The 17,693-nt window shown below is 36.7% G+C and overlaps 2 protein-coding genes across 3 annotated transcripts; one reads left to right on the plus strand and one right to left on the minus strand.

Annotated features, from left to right (window-relative positions):
• Positions 1-565: 565 nt before the first annotated feature.
• LOC118739953 (putative nuclease HARBI1) lies at positions 566-4,349 on the minus strand. The gene is made up of 5 exons (XM_036471453.1): positions 4,098-4,349; positions 3,865-4,042; positions 3,611-3,801; positions 1,350-1,485; positions 566-1,293 (listed from the first exon to the last, which is right to left on the minus strand). Exons 1-5 carry the CDS (start codon positions 4,202-4,204, stop codon positions 763-765), a joined length of 1,143 nt encoding a protein of 380 aa, XP_036327346.1. The 5' UTR covers positions 4,205-4,349; the 3' UTR covers positions 566-762.
• Positions 4,350-6,021: 1,672 nt separating this feature from the next.
• On the plus strand, positions 6,022-7,216 carry LOC118739954. Of its 2 annotated transcripts, none has more exons than XM_036471455.1 (2): positions 6,022-6,043; positions 6,180-7,216. In XM_036471455.1, the coding sequence occupies exons 1-2, from the start codon at positions 6,038-6,040 to the stop codon at positions 6,930-6,932; spliced, it is 759 nt and encodes a 252-aa protein (XP_036327348.1). In that variant the 5' UTR covers positions 6,022-6,037; the 3' UTR covers positions 6,933-7,216. The 2 variants fall into 2 exon arrangements, with proteins under 2 accessions (XP_036327348.1, XP_036327347.1); XM_036471454.1 differs by having other exon boundaries at positions 6,029-6,116.
• Positions 7,217-17,693: the final 10,477 nt, after the last annotated feature.

Raw genomic sequence — 17,693 nt, forward strand, 5'->3', positions numbered from 1 at the left:
ATATATGTATACTATGTACTTTGTGCATATATAAATACAAGTTTTACTTAGTGAAACAAGTGAGAAGAAACCCTAACAATTACTCTACTGTTCTCCATCGATGTCGCATCAATTTTGATGCAATGACCTAAAACTTCTTCTTATAGTGAAGCCAACGATTTCTATTATATAATAGAGTTTCCTCAAGTGTCGCTCACTTTTAGGAAAGGACTTGTCTATATTTTACAGATTTAAAAAATACATTAGTAGGTACTTATCGTTACCTTAATATAAGAAGGCCCTATCTAATATCGTCGCTGAAATGCAAAAGAGCCGTAACTAAAATTTTGTGTTTCATAAAATGATGTGGAGATGATGCAATTCACTTCCGAGTAAATTTCAAGAAAGCTCAATTTGAATTCAAAGCGAATTTTGCTGAATTTCGCAACTTTACAAAATACTTGCTATCCTCCCAATTTTTTTTTTGCAGACAAATTTACTATACAAAAATTAAACTCGTCACTAAGGTCTTAAATCATTTTATTGGATTCCATTCATTTAAAAAACCATGTTATGAAAAACAAACCAATACAAAATAAATATTAACATTCATGGCAAATAATAAAGTAAGGAACTTCATTGGATTCCATTTAATATATTTAAAAATCCCTATTATGAAAGAAATCAATAAAAAAACAAATATGCATATTCATGGCAAATAATAAAGTGAAAACAAAAAGTAGATTATATATGTAAGTAAAAGTTGTAAATTGTTCATCCATTTTATTTCAGAGTTAACTTGTTTAGGTAACTTTCGCGTGCTTTTTTACCTTCGTCGTAATAGTCCCATTTTATTGAGTCGTTTGAGCATATTTCCTCAATAGTAGTCTCATCAGTCGACACGTCAACGTAATCATTTTTATAAATGCCACATTTTTGCAATACATTATGTAATATTGCGCACGCGTATACCAACTGTGCAGCATCCTTATGGTCGTACCAAAGAACACGCCCTGTAGATAAACAGCGAAAGTGTGACCTCAGTGTGGCAAAAGTTTTGCTAATAGTGTATATAGCCTCTAAGTGTAACGTATTGTAAACCTCTTCGTTCTCTGTTTTAGCGTCTAGTATAGGCGTTAGAAGCCATGGCTCTAATGGGTACTCAGAATCACCCAAAAGCCATTTAGTTTCACCAGAAGTATGTTCCTTAATGAGTTTTATTCTGGGTGGTGAAGATGTCCATACTTCGCAACCGAGGCAAGAGCCGGGAAATCGGGTATTTATGTGGCGTATGATGAGTTCATCGTCGCATATCTGAGGTTTAAATGAATTTTAATATGAAGTCTCAGCAATATGTTTTCTATTCTTACCGCTTCAACCACAATGCTATAGTTTCCGCTATCATCCTTGTATTGATGTGCAACTGACGATGCTGGTGTTTTTATGGCAACATGAGTGCAGGCAATGGCACCAATAACGCCTTCGATTCCGAATTTTGTATGGAACCTATAAATATAAGGTTGTTCTGCGTTAGGTAACAGTTTCAAATGTATATACAGCCGTGAAAAAATAAATAGGTACGCGACATTTAAATAAGTTTTGCCTATTTTTCTTTTGTTTATTTAATATTTATTGTTTTTGTTTTATATTCATTGCCGGCTAAAGTATTGGCGCAGTGAATTTTTCGCGTTGATTTTAGGCAAAATTTTTAGTGGAAGATGTTGCTCGATTTCTCCAAACAAAAAATAATTGTTGAAAATATCGTACACCATCTTCAAAAGTAACACAACTCAAAATTTGGCATTTTTGAAATTATGCACTAAAAATTTACACAGAGCTTGTATTTACCTTTTAGCTAAGCTGGAGCAAATTTTTGTTATAATTTGTTGAAAAAAACTAAGGTAAAGTCTTACTTGCCCATATTATTAGCATGTGCTAAGAAAAAGTTTTTCGCATTTTCTGACGAACGAAAAATTTTGAGTTGTATCACTTTTGAAGATTATGTGCGATATGTATGAACTTTGTATGGAAGAAACTGCGTGAAAAAAATTGCCAAAAATCAACTTCTTCAAAGTTGCACTTTACTACAATTGACAGGCTATAAAACTGCATACTTAGAATTTTTCTAAAATAAGCTGCAAATTAGCATGCCTTCATTGAATTTTCCTGAGTTTTGCACGAAGTTTCGAGATTATATTTTTATATTTTTTGGTGCAGAATAAAATAAATATTGATAAAATATTATCGAAAATAAATTAGAATAAAAAACTTTGCTTATATTGCGAAAACTTCACTGTACCAATACTTTTGTCCGGCACTGTAAGTATGGATCAGTATCTAACAAAAACCATATAAATTAATATTTCAAACTTTGTGCAAAAACGCAATGATTTTTTGTGACTTTTTCAAGGATTTTCTTCCAGGCAAAGTACATATCGCTCATTTACTTTAATAGTGTCATAATCCAAAAAATGGAAATATTGAGCTAAGTAGGCAGAAATTACCGGTACATCTTCCTCTATGTTTTCTCAGTTTTGTATGTATTTATTTTTACTATGGGAGTATGTGCAAATTCAAAACTTTAAACCCGTTTTTCTCGAGTGTTGTTTTTTTGAGTTTTGACACTGTTGAAGTAAATGAGCGATATTATCCAAAATTTGTTTGTATTGAAAAAATGCGTTAGCATTCAGAAAAAAAAAAATCAAAAATCATTGAGATTTTATATCAACTTCAAACTTGCATTCCATTATATTAGAATTTAATGAGCTACAAAACTGCATAATCAACATAATTTTGAAAAATCTGATTAAAGCTTAAAATTTAGAAACAACTTTGCAGAAATTTTATAATTTTTGCACAAAGTTTGTTATATGAATTTATATGGTTTTGGTTGCATAATGAGCTATGCCTTTATAAAAAAAAAAATATGAAATAAACGAAAGAAAATAGGCAAAGTTTGTTAAGTTAAGTTTTTTGTCCTATTTATTTTTTCGCAGTTGTACATACATATGTAAGTAGATTTAATCATAGTGAAATAAAAAATGGCAGCTTTTTCTGATTTTAGTCACGTATGTTCGAAAATTTTTATTTTTTTTTCGATAGAAAAAAATGCGTATCTATCAGAAAAAATATCAAAAAGTAAAGCGATTTTTTAGCAACTTCAAACTTGCATTTTATTAATATTGCAGAATTTATGTATGTTAGTGTAATCATAGTGAAATAAAAAATCGCAATTTTTTGGCGATTTTTGTCACGTATGTAAGACAATTTTTGATGGAAAAAATGCGTATCAATCAGAAAAAATGTCAAAAATCAACACGATTTTTTGGCAACTTCAAACTTGCATTTTATTATACCAGAATTTAATAGGCCATAAAACTGTATAATCAAAAAAATATATTAAAATTTAAAATATAGATGCAATTTTGCAGAAACTTTATAATTTTAAATTAAGTTTGAAATATGAATTTATGTACATAGGTATATGGTTTATGCTGGATAATGAGCTATGCCTTTATAAAAAATAATAAATATTACATAACCAAAAGAAAAATAGGCAGTTTGTTAAAATATTACGTTCCTATTTTTTTTTTGCCCCACTGTATGTATGGAAAGGTAGGTCCAAGCTTACCCTTTCTTAATGCTGTCGTACTCATCGGTACTTTTGGGAAAGCTTATCTCCTCCCGTTTGTGATTAACTACAAGTCTGCATATGTAGTTTATATCACGTAGAACGCCAAGGCGATTTGTGGCTGAAAAAGGACTATTTCCTACCCATCTCCTATATGACGCATTAACAAGGTAATGTAATGCTGAAAGGAACTAAATTATAATGCATATTTAGTGCCGGGCATATCTTTTTTCATAAACATTTCCATAACTTACTAAAAGTTCGAATGGAATTCCATATTTACTTGTGCGTTTATCATACGGCTTCAACTCCTGGACAATGTCCCAACATAATGTCTTTGGAAGCCGAAAGTACCGCCGGAATGTACTTTCTTCCATTTGAAACGGGTCTTCTCGGATGCGCAAACATGCTAGCCTTTGCCTGCGGGCATTTCTGCAAGGTGGGAAAATTAATTAATTTATTCGCATTCTTTAAAAGCAGTAATTACCTCGCCCTGCGGGTTCTCCTTTCCCTTTTTTCATTTTCTTCATCCAATAATAATAGCGCATATAACGCAATAATTCCCAACATGCTTACCAAAATTACTTCCCTCATCAGCCTGCGAATCAATGAATTTGCTTGACATAAAATATGTATAAACGAGAATTATTTTACTGAATTCCAAAAAGTCACGGTAAAATTTTATTAAATTTGAAAAGGTTCAATGGCGCAACTCTTTTAAAAATTCCTGCCGCTTCGTTTGATATTGTTATCGTTGCGCTAGCGGTGATAGGCCCGATAGCTTTTCGTTTCGATAAATTTATTGGTAATGAATCGAGAACCGCCCATGATGCAAAGAACGTAAATTTACGATTTTACTATCCACATCGCAAGCAATTTAATCGACGTCAACAGGGCGTCCAGGACATCAAAAAATTTTGCTTTTTACTCAAATTTCCCTCAATCGGTTTGTCAAAACCCCCATAGACAACACAAATGGGGATTGCGGTCGAGGAAATAGCCACTAAAACTTCTTCCATATATATGAATTATTGTTGTTTTCCCCCACTAATTTTTCATTAAAAAAACGGCCTCAAGCTCAATAAAATTATTGAATATAGTCCATGAATAACGATTAATAACAACTAAAGAATTTAAAAATTCCCATCCTTATTTTGACAGCAAACACCTGAGAGTTGCCATATTTTATAACAGTTGCGAATTTTAAAAATTGTAGGCTTTTCAAAATCCGTAAATTTATTTGTAAAAAAACCCAATGAAAATAACACATTCGCAGCTATTTTTGCAGTTTTTAGCTACATATTTATTTGATTTCATACATATTTCAGAAGTTTGCAAAGTACCACACAGCAATTGCCGCCTTGCCTTCGCAACTGTTGAGCAGCTGCTAGTTGTTAACACAGGCATGCTTTTGTTCATTGCTTTTTTCACTATTAAACACGCTGGCAGCACAGACGTGGCATATGTAGGGACACGATATCAAACCGAAAGTATTGATATGGTACTAATTTCAAGTGACGCTGTAAAAATATCGGGCACCTATTAATATCGGAATAAAAAGACTCGATATTCCATACCGAAGGTATTTCTGCCATGAAAAACAGCTGATAAAAAATAATCAATCGCCGTTCAGAGTTAGCGTAAAACAGTAGGGACGCCCTTTGTGGCACAACATCAAGGCGCACGCAACAAATCGGTGGAGAAGCTCGGCCAAACACTAACATCTTGTGTAAGCGCCAATTTATTATTTTAACACGTAGAGATTGAGGTGTTGGCTTAAAATACCGCGACCGCTTGTTCAAATCCCGCCACATGCAATCCTAACGATAGTAAAAAATTTCTGTTCTTTAAAGCCGAATTTATATCGGGAAGAATTGTTAACGCGAAAGTACACAGCGTCCATTGCGTCGCCGGCACCGTCACCGTTAATGTGAGTGTCAACGGTGCTTATGCGGCAAGTTACACACCATTGCGTCCGTAAAATTAAAAACTCGCTGCTACTCTTTGCAAAATTGCGTTGCATTTTTCTTTCATCATATTTTACATTTCTTATTTCAATAAATCCAAAAATTTTCACAAACTGAAAAAATTTAAATTCGGATATGTAAACAAAACACAAAATAGTTGTCACGCATAAGCGAAGTTTAAAGTTGAGCTAATTTGTGCTTCACAGTCACCGTCAGCTTGTTCATGTAACTTACTTCATACGAATACACCAATTTAACTTTTTTGACAACTGACGGTGACGTTGGCGGTGACGCAATGGACGTTATGTACTTTCACTTTTAATTATATTGGTCGATACGATACTAGGTACTCGATTCCAAAAAATATCGCTTTAATACTATCGAGTAAAAAATATCGGTATCGAATTCCAAAGGTATCGATATGGTATCGTATCATATCGAAATTCGTGTCCCTAGACATATGTTTGTAAGCATCTGTCATTAACTATTTGTTTACTTGTCGATAATTTACCTAAAATTATTTGAAAATAATGGGAAAAGTAAAATTTTCAATTTAGTAACACAACCTACTAGTATACAATAAAAGCAATTTAATTTTTTAGGTCGAATGGACCAGTACAATGATCGCGCGACTGATAAAGGAAGCAAAGGAGCGGCCATGCCTTTGGAATAAGACCGATAGCCAGTTCGCAAACAAGATTTATAAAACAATCGCTTACGAGGAGATCGGTGATATACTTGGTGTTCCAGGTGAAAATGTGCGCATGAAGTTGCGAAATTTGCGCATTAATTTCATGCAAGTACACAAGAAACAATTGAAGGCGTCGTTAAATGCTAAACGCGTTTATCCACCCAAGTGGGAGTACTATGACGCCTTGCTCTTTATGGCGGAATCATGTGTTCCTGTCGAAGGAACTCCTTCAAAAAGAATCAGGCGCGCGGTAGAGTACGAGGAATCATCGACATCCTTTGACCCCTTAATGGATGAGGTTAGTAGAACAGATGAGATCTATAAAACAGAAGAGCTGAACGAAGAAGATGAGTGCTATAATTCAGAAGAGTTAAACAGAACAGAAAAGTACAAAAATTCAGAGGACTTTAACAATTCGGCGGATTGCAATAGAAGAAACGAGTCTAATAGAATAAACGAACCCATCATATCACAAGAAAAAGCCCGCGTCAACAATGGTTCGAACGAAATATTTGGCGAATATGTGACGGCTAGCCTTAATTGTCTCGATGATGCTAAATTCGTTAAGCGAATGAAAGCTAAAATACAACTTTCAATATCTGAGGTGATGACTGAAAGTGCGATGCTGAAATTGTCCGAATGCGACTCTTCCGCAGAACTTTAGGCTTTATGTGTAAGCCTCGTTTAGATTAGAACTCGTCCTTTTTTTACCCAAAAATGTTCGTTAAATTGTGAACAATATTATGTTAGATTCCTATATAAAAATGCCTTTATGTGTTTGAACCAATTCGTTAGTGAAACAATTGTTAAGTGTGTACTGAACATAAATGAAATCCATTAAGAATTCAAATTATTTGATAGAATATAAGTACATTTAATCTATGTATGTATGTACGTTAGGAATCCGAATTATTTAATATAATAAAATTCACTCAAGTATATCCAAAGACAGATTACGAATCTTGAGGCTCTAGGGATAATAGTTGGTGGGGCTCTCAAACCCTTTTAAATTGTTAAAATCTTGGAAAGAAGATTCATCCCAGGAGATCATTTCGGGAGTTAAAAACCCTTCCGAAAGGCCTTCCTGAGAGTCTAGAGGCCTTCCACTCCACATTCCTTTCTCCTTTCTTTTTTGTATGGAGTGGCACAAATTGAAGGGTTTCTTCTTTTGCTACCCATGGAAGGCCTTCCAGAAGGTCTTTTATAGCCCGTGCTTCAGAAGGCCTTTTGGAGGAGCTCTTTTAAAGTTACTCTTTAATTTATAAAAATCATATATCTTTTAAGTATTTGCTTAAGGTTTATATCAAATATGTGTTATTTCAACTTAAAATATTTATTGAAATTCATTTGTAATGCTAAATAATATAAATTTATGCATTCACCTAAATTGTAAATGGATAAGCCCTTCTCGAAGGCATGCAAGGAAACACTTTTCAGCCCTTAGAAGGGCTTGAGAAGGCCTACCTAAATTATCTTCTGGGATGTAATAATTGTTTTAATAATGGTATTCATATAACGTGGTAAACTGCCGATAAGCGTGATAAAATGACAGATTCCACACAAATTAATAATTTGATCACGTTTATCGGCAGTTTGTGATGTTAGATGAAGACCCCTAATATGTTTCTTACTTACATGTACTTTTAACTGTCTAACTTGGATAAATTTTATGTATTTATGAGATCATCGACATCACTTTCCAAAATAAGGAGCATTAAATAAGCCAAGCGGTTTTGTGTCATACTCGTTCGGAATTTGTTTTTAATGATTTTTTATCAGACATTTGAATTCTGCCAATACTATAATTAAAAACAAATAAACAGTAAATCGATTACATAAAATTAATGCAGAATAAATTCGCCACTCAACATCTAAAAATGTCGTTATAACGAGATGATGCCCGCATATCATCTCGTTATAACGACATCATGGTACATTAATGAAAGGTTTTGTAAGGAAGACTTTCTCTCACTCTAATTTTATCAATTACACTCCCACCCTACTCCTAAAAACAAAGACAGTGATATTTCTTTTCCAAATTTCTTTGCAATTTTTTAGAACATTTTTAAATTTTTGGTAGCTTTGAAATTTTAAGAAATTTTTGTTTCTTCATTCGCTGGCGACAACAAGAAAAAATGGTTATAATCGTTGGACTGCAGAAATTCAATGTAGGCTAAAGAGGCGAAATTCCCTTAAATGCCGAAATGTTTTTTTCGACATTCGTGGAGACCTATTGATTCTGCCTAGTCGCTGTAAAGTAATGCGCGCAATCGTGTTGGTAAATGAGTCAACGAAGGTATTTAGGTGGTATCTCCGAATGAGACATTGACGCAAAATAATATTGGCAAACCTTAACCATGGGCTCGGTTTAGTCACGGGACATTTGACGTTGTAGATCGCGTTCCTGTCGCAATCGTTCAATAGCTTCGTGCCCTTTTCATTCTTCCTGAGTTCGACCAGCACGAATCGCCAATCGCGGCTGTGTTCACCAATGTTTGATATTCTGATCGGCGGCATAATGTCTTCCCAACACTAAGGGCCAGTTTTTTAGTGCACGCCTGTGGTTTAAACTTAGTTCAACCGCTCGAGCTGGCCAAGACAAACGCAACGCAACAATCAGAGGTTATATTCGGTGTAACTGAGCTGGTTTCAATTAAATAATTAAAGCAAATACTACCATGCACTATTATGAACACCTTTTTTGTGGAACTTCCCCCTTTTCTCCTGATTTCAAAAATATTCCTGTGTGTGGGAGTGTCAAATTTTAGAAAATAGCTACTTAAAAAACCTTTAATAAATGAATAATGATGCGGGCATTAAAAACCAGGATCGTTCCGGTTACGTAGACCCGACTATCGTGGGTCTTTAACGTGCATGGACATATTTATGTGTAATACTAATTGAGAATATATATGTACATACATAAATGTATACGTGAATTATTTGTTTATTATATTATAACAAAATGCAATATGTATGACCATATGTATATTGTAAAATAATATAATAAAATATGACATAATCAGGGCTATCACAGAATCCATCGTAGTCCGCATTTTCGTTACGAAAAGGCTATCACTGAATCCTAATAGCCACGAACGTGACGTATACGTCAAATACACACGTTCTTAGCAATTCGGATTCAGTGATCCCCAATATAATTTCGCAGGTTTTAATAATAAAATTTTATAAAAAAAAAATTAAGTGAAATACATGTACTGTACCTGATTGAAAAAGTCACCCTAAATGAATTTTCTCGATTTCCGTATTTTTGCGATTTTTTTTTGTAATATTTAAAGTCCAAAACAACAATACTAGAGCAATACGAAAATGGCTGAAATAATGGCCACCAAAAGGGTAATTGCGTGGGGTTTTCAAAGAGAAAATGCAGGCGTTTTTGTTTTCATTATCTATAAATAAGACTGTGAAATGCACTGAACAGTATTTATTCTTTTATATAAAATTAATAGATAGTGTTGGCCATATCTATTTATAGCATCCCCATTTCAAAATGATATTGTTTGCCACTTATGTTTAATTATTCATTTTCAAGAATTTGCAATTAAAACACAGTTCATTCTTTAACAAAACCCATATAAACCCACGTTTTAAATTTTGTAAAAGACTTAAAAAAATTTCAAAAAATTTTCACCCAAATTGAAAACTTTTTTCTCAGAAGTGCTAGCATTTTTTTGAGTACGCCGTTTTATAGCCCATTCAATTTTAATAATAATAATGGGTAATGATTTTTTAGAATTTTCATGATTACGATTACATTTTGATTACTTAGGATTACGATTACTGTAATACTCATATTTGTTTGAAATTGTTGTAATATTCTACACAGACTCTTGGTCGCAGTATTTCCAATAAAATTTGATTTTGATTAACCGTCCACCTAATGTTGTCACACAAATGGGAGGGACATACAGTTTTACGACGGCCCGAAAGGCGATTGTATTTTTGGGAGAAGCTGTTTTTCATGACAGAAATACACTCAGAGTTTTGCCATTACCTGCCGAGGGGCGACCGCTGTTAGAAAAAAAATATTTTTGTTTTTTATTTTTTGATGTTGGGTTAAACCGGGCTTGAATTCAGGGCTCTAATCGTAACATCCGTTCACGGATCGAAAACCATACGAAAGATAATTACGTGATACCGTCAGTCGTATAAGCTGAATGGGATAAAGAGTACGCTCACGTATGTCATAATCCGAAAACGGTGTTTTTACGTGACGAGTAATATGTACAATATCGTATGTGACTATTCGGGCCCAGGCCTTGCGGAATGGTAGTGTGCGCACTGCTAACCACTACACCATAGCCGCCGCTGTGTAACTGTGTTACTTCAATTTCAAATAAATTTTACATACTACTAAACCTCTACAGAATATCAGAAAATCGTCAACATTAGTTGTAATCATAATAGGGGAATTCGCTCTTCTGTGTATTCGTTGTATGAGCGTGTGATTTGTTGTTGCTAGCGGTACATCAATTACACATGCAACAACAACCACACGCTCGTCCATTTACACTTACGCAGGATACTGCGAATAAACAGAAGCGCGAATTCCACTAATATTTTTAGGATTACAATTGAAGTGTTCATAATGGTAATTTTTAATGATTAAAATTACTGTAATTGTAATCTGAAAAATTTAGGACTACAATTACGGTATCCGTAATCATGTACTTCAAGATTACGATTACAGTAGCTGCATTCTTTTTGTAAGCTGCTATAGCTTGGTGGCAAACATTTCTTTTGTTTTGTTTCGATTTCACACATTGCTAGGCAAACAGCAGATTTCGAAGATGTTTTCGCTCTTCCTCTTCTTCTTTCGGTTCGATCGTAACTCAGGGAAAGTTTTTCAGTGCACGGTTTTGGCTTAAACTTAGTTTAAACGCTCGAACTGATTGGTTTAAACTGAGATTATTTAGCCAATCAAATGTCAATCAGCTGCACAATTTAAACTTAGTTTACGTAATCTAAGTTTAAACTGGCACTGAAAAACTAGCCTTCAGAATATCAAATTACGACTGTTGCGGAGCGGAATGCGGGAACGTAATCGAAATGCAGAATAGAGCTGATTGTAATGAAGAGTACGACACCAGTAAAATTTCAATACGTGCTTTCAGGCTCATTGGTTTGAAAGGTGTTAAAATTAGATTTTGAACAAATATTTACGTATAGTGAAGGTAGATCCGGCCTCGAGTATATCATGTAAAAATAATCTTTATTACTAATTATTTTCTTTTTTTTTTAAGGACTTTGTAGGCTTTGTTGTTTTTGCAGTGAGTTCTCGCTTTAACCACACACTTTTCCCACATACATATGTATGTATTTAAGGTTTCCATTGCTTATGCATATGGACTTAGATACGTTTTTTAAGCAGTTCAAGACGCCCACCTACCTTCAAAATTACCACAGAATTTTCCGCTTTGAGTATTTTTTCACACATGCTAAAATTACGAGTACCTAATTATAGTTGATACTTTTTATGACAAATTGTTATTGCTTTTATAAAAATTGTTTGTTTGTTGTTTTTGGATGGGTTTTGCTTGTAATTCTTACCACATACTACAACTTCGAGCCCGACATCCAAGTCTAATAAAGCTGTGGTAATTTGAACACAATTACTTCATTTCTTTAAGCGGCAGCAATCAAATACATGTATACTTGGGATGCAAAAAAAATGTGGAAAATTGTGATCCCGGGATTTCGGGATATTTTTTAAGTAATCCTTGGAACCCGGGTTTCATCCCGGCATTCACATAGAGACATGACTTTTATGAATATGAGTAAATTCAATAACTGAATGCGGTTTAACATGCCATGAAATAAAACTATTAAAAATTTACGATAAACTGATTGTAAAACTCCCATATTTATTAATACAGACAAATCTTAAAGTTATATTTTTTTTAAATTAAAAAAAAAACGCATACACTGGCGATCAAAAGTGAGTGAGTGTCAAATATTTGCAATATTTTTCAAGTTAAAATTTGTTTGTTATTTTTTTTTTATAAAAATATAGTTTTTGCGTTAATCATAAACACTTAGGGCAAACTTTAAACTTCATACAGAATTTAGAAAAACAAAAATTCTTATCTAAATTTTTAACTTTCTAATCTGAATTTTTAGAAAACTTTTGGTTTGGGTATGCAGGTACATCGGCTATGTAATAAAAAAATAAAAGAAAATAAAAAAAGTAAAGAAATTTAAAAATTAATACATAAATTAATAATTTTACTAAAATTACAATTATATCTGAAAGTATTAGTCCTACATATATAATTTGGTATCAATTTTTTTTTGTAGAGCATTAAATTTAGATCGAAGTAAGCTAAGAATATTTTTTTGAACACATTTAACTTTAATGGACTTGGGCGAGCCTAAGATAAGATCTTTCGCACAGATTTTTTGAAGAGCATAATGAACCATATTTTTGTTATTAGAAATAGAAGCAAAAACAAGTGTATTTTCGGCCCATGCTACTGCATATTCACAATTTTTCTAAAACTTCAGATAAAAAATTTCTAAATTTAAATACAAATGGTAATGATTAATACAAAAAATTAAACAAAAAAATACAAAAACATGTTTATTTTACTCCATAAAGAAATTGCGATTTTTTTTGAGTCTTCTAATCTTTACCTGAAGTTATTATATACAAAAAACTTCCTGATGAAAAACATCTTTCGACCTCAACACTTTTAGGCTGAACTGTCAGAAGTTAGTCATAAGCCATTTGATGATAATGACCCCTATCTCGGCCATTAAAAAATATTTAAACTTCTTTTACCAGCACGTCGGATAAATTATAAGTTCTTCGATTTGAGAAAGTTGGAATAGATTGATTTAAAAAATTATGTAACTTTCCCTTAAATCTTTCTGTTTCGTTTACATTAGCGACGCTCTGAGTACATTCATTTAAATCTTCTTCAAAAACGGCTCAGGCTGCAATTTCAAAAGCACAGCTTCAAGCTTTTTGTTAATTGTAGTCAAAACGGCATTTTACTCAAACCATAATTCAAATTCTTAAACAAGTTCTTACTATCAATTCGATATTTAAAATTTTTCGGGCAAATCCCGGGATTTTCGGGACGTCATAAACAACGGGATCCCGGGATTGGCAGCCCTAATGTATACGTATGTATGTATGTGGATGAGTACAACAACAACACACGCTACTATTGTAAATAACATTTACAATAAAGTGCATTTGTTATTTTTAGCCATATTTAACTTTTAATTTTCACGTATGTAAGTAAAGCATTAACCCAATACAAATGGCATGTGATCTTGAGGGTTGTGTGACATCAACAAAGTGATGTTACGGATATGGGAAATTTATAAAGGTAAACAATTTGAAGAAACCTTATACATACATATTTAATTACATTCATGCATATATACATACATACATACAAATATACGTATGCATGTATTTAACATCAACTTTTTTAATGTTGACTAATTGAAAAAACTTTTAATGAATAAATAAACAATTTGGAAAATTTAATGCATGACAGGGAATAATGTGGAATAAGATCTAAAAAGGGAAATCTTTTTAAGGTAGCAATCGGCATATGGGTTGCATACCAGTAAATGCGTAGATAATTTATTTAGTTTTCTTTTAATTTATTTTCTACACATTTTTCATTCTAATATATTTTGGATTTAATTTTTTTTAAATTAAATTAAATGTTATATTTTTATTTTAATAATAATAATAATAATAATGATAATAATAATAATAATAATAATAATAATGATAATAATAATGATAATAATAATGAAAGGGCTAAGCTCAGGACCTTACCGGGGTCACACAGGGCGGATCGTGAACGGCCTACTCCGATAGGTTAGCTGCGAATAACCAATAAGCAGTCCCAGACCAAGAGCGGCAGGAGACGAGGGCCTGATTTAAAAGATCAGAAATGCTTGATGAATTTCCTGTGTCCGGGCGAACAGATGCCGCCCCCCAAAAAGCATCCCAGGATTGAGACCAGTTAGATCCTGTTCATGGCATACTGGAGCATGTATACGATTAGTCTGACATTGGGCTGGCGAGAGCAGTATTCCGCCACTTTAGTATGTGAGGGTGACACCTCACAGAAATGGCTGGTGGGCTAATGCTGCGATCGCCTCCGTCTCGTTAAAACCCTGGCAGGTCTTCAAGTACGTTCAATACACGTCGCCATTTAGTTGGCCGCACAGGTCCAGTTGAGATTTACTCCTGGTTTTGCGCTGTCTTGGCTCTGAACACAATATCCCATAAGGACTTGTGTCAACCCTCGCGATGGCCTGCTCCTTTGAGAGAAGGGAACTTCGGGACACTTAAAAGCGACTGTGCTACGTGTGGAGATAGCGGCTTGAAGCGGAGACCCAATTGACTGAAAATGATTAAAACAAAACCAATAAACGAAACGAACGTCGATGATACGGAGGAAGAATGCAGCGCATTCAGGAAGAGTAGTAGAGTCGTGCGCTCCCCGCCACAAACTCCTCTGCAGGCAAATTCCGGCACCACGAGCACGGAGAAAGCCGCCGGCGTGGCGCAGAAGGCTACACCTTGCCAAACGGCAACTCCCGGCAGCCGGGATAGTCGTCTTCAAACGCCGGCTGCTGCAAACAGCGACAAGCATGTCACCGCAAGCTTGGGAACTTGCGAAGGCAATGAAGATGAGCAATTGGCCCAGATTCGGCTTGTCCTGAAGAAGATGCAGAGCGCTGTGTCTAAGCAAAAGAATGTGTCCATGGACATAAAAACAGGTATGGCCCAAATCGAGGAGAGCTTAAATATATTAAGCTACCTCCGAGAGCAGCGCCGGAAGGGGCCTACCCTTTCCGAGCTGCGGAAGGCTGGCCCTGGCTCGCAAAAGAGAGGTCGAACTCGATCCGACTCCCCTACAGGCGAGCCGGAAAAGAAGAAAAATACTACTGCTAATAATAATAATAGTAGTAAAAACATTATTATTAATAATCCTAATAATAATGGCAATAATAACAAGAATGCACAGAAAACCGTACCAGACAATCAATGGAAAACGGTTGGAAAAAGCAGAAAGCCCAAGCCAGGGCCAGCGCCAGGTGAACCCTTGGTCAATAAGGGCGAGGCGACCAGCCGCAAAAAAAAAGAAGAGGGTGAGAAAAAAGAAGAGTCTCGCCAAATTAATAATTAAGCCAGCTGAAGGCAAAACCTATGCAGAGGTGCTGGGAACGATACGCGGTAAGCTCCAACCCGAGAAGACGGAGACCGTAATTCGATCTGTTCGGAAAACCCGCGAAGGCGGCGTGCTCATCGAAATGGAGCGCTGTGGCAACCACACAGCATTTAAGGAAAATGTGTGCACTGCCATTGGCCAGCTTGGAGACGCCCGTATTCTCACTAGACGTTTACGTCTAGAAGTTCTGGGCATGGACTGCCTAACCACGGCCCCAGAAGTGGAGAACGCTATACGCGGGGAGTTAGGAGACAAGATGAATGGCCAACTTCGCGTCTCTCTCCTCGCTGTAAACTCGCGAGAACAAAGAATGGCCGTGGTGGAAATCGATGAACTGCCAGGCCGGACTCTTATTGAAAAGGGGAAGCTGCGAGTAGGTTGGATTATCTGCCGCGTCCGAGAGCGCGCGGATGTCCAAAGGTGTTTCCGCTGTCTGGGGTATGGCCACAAAAAGGCGGCATGCAAAGGCCCAGACAGAAGCAGTTCATGCTGGAAATGTGGTCAGCAGGGCCACATAGCCTCTGCGTGTAAAGAAAGCCCAAGCTGCTACCTGTGCTCGGCAGGAGATGGACAGAAAAATTCCCATCACCTGCCCGGGTCGGGAGCTTGCAAGGCCTTCAGGGATGCCCTTGCTGAGGCTAAGACAAAGCTTGGGAGAATATGATTAAATTTATACAAGGCAATATGAACAGGAGTAGGGTAGCTGATGACCTGCTGGACCAATTGGTTCTTGAACAAAGAGCAGACGCTGTCATCATCAGTGAACCCTATAGAACAAAAGAAACCTGGCATGTTGACCAATCAGGCTCGGCCGCGATATGGATTGCTAACCCCAACCATCGCGCAGAGAGCAGCGGGGTAGGACGCTGCTACGTCTGGGTTAAAATGGCGCAAATCACTGTGGTGAGCTGCTACCTGTCTCCAAACGACACAGTCCCTGTCTTCAGGGGACAGCTCGAAGACCTTGAAGACGAATTGCGCGATATAACCGGCCACATAATTGTTGCTGGAGATTTCAACGCAAGAGGCGTGGAATGGGGTATGCCCCAAACAAACACCAGGGGAAGACTGGTCCTTGAAATGGCAGCCCGCATTGGCCTGACCATCCTCAACACCGGAACGACCCCTACATATCGAAGGCCGGGTTTTGGATACTCTATCCCCGACATAACCCTGGTCTCAGAAAGCCTTCTCCGAAGGGCTGACGGATGGAGAGTGATGGAAGACCTGAGTGGTAGCGACCACAACTACATCACCTTCCAAGTCACTGACATCACGCGAGGGCAAACACGTAGTATCCCTCGCAGGAAACCAGGATGGAACCCGTCTAGGGTCGATGTTCGCAAGTTCGATACGTCACTCCTAGCAGATTCCCAAGGCATTTCACCCACAACGGGAGAGATCCACAACAGGGAGTCTTGTACTAAGCTGGTCGAAGAAACTATGCGCTGCATTCACCGGGCATGCAAAGCCTCAATGCCACAGAGGAGAGCATGGTCAGGTAAAAAGCAGGTATACTGGTGGAATGACCGAATTGCTGAGCTGCGAAGGGCCTGCCATAGAATGCGGAGACTCGCAACGCGCGCTCGTGGTAGACCCGAGGCGCTGACCAGAGCAGCAGCCTACAAAAGCGCAAAGAAAGCACTTGGGGCCGAGATACAGAAGAGCAAACGGAACTGCTGGAAAGCGCTATGCGACGAAGTGGATCGCGATCCCTGGGGCCAGGGATACAAAATAGTGATGAAAAAGTTCCATACATCATCACAGGCGATGGATGAGGCCCGAGTTAAGAATATAGTGGATGCGCTATTTCCCACACACCCACTAAGAGCCGACACAGTGTTCGTCGAGGAGCAAGCCGAGGCACCACTGTTTTCGACAGACGAGCTGAAGCTAGCCCTGCGAAGCATGAAAGCCGGCAAGGCTCCAGGCCCAGATGGCATACCAGCGGAGGCAATCAGGTTAGCAGCGGAAACGAGCCCTGATCTTCTGCTTAACATGTACAACAGCTGCCTTAGGGCCCGGGTTTTCCCAAGCCAATGGAAGAAGGCGAGACTGGTGCTTATACCCAAGGGCAAAGGGGACCCAAACTCTCCTTCATCCTTCCGGCCACTCTGCATGCTAGACACAGCAGGCAAAATGATGGAGAGTCTGCTCAAAATACGCTTGACGTCAGCCATAGAAAGCGAGGGAGGCCT

The sequence above is a fragment of the Rhagoletis pomonella genome, unplaced genomic scaffold, assembly GCF_013731165.1.
Source record: "Rhagoletis pomonella isolate Grant_MI unplaced genomic scaffold, Rhpom_1.0 Rhpom_scaffold_00005, whole genome shotgun sequence".
In the NCBI taxonomy this organism is placed as follows: Eukaryota; Metazoa; Arthropoda; class Insecta; order Diptera; family Tephritidae; genus Rhagoletis; species Rhagoletis pomonella.

Bases quoted from the DNA above. Each gene is read 5' to 3' on its own strand.
- LOC118739953 (XM_036471453.1), bottom strand. From the start codon at position 4,204: ATGAGGGAAGTAATTTTGGTAAGCATGTTGGGAATTATTGCGTTATAT. The intron at 3,802-3,864 runs GTAAGTTATGGA...ATTATAATTTAG, and splicing joins GAATTCCATTCGAACTTTTA to TTCCTTTCAGCATTACATTA. The intron at 1,486-3,610 runs GTAAGCTTGGAC...TTATATTTATAG, and splicing joins TACGACAGCATTAAGAAAGG to GTTCCATACAAAATTCGGAA.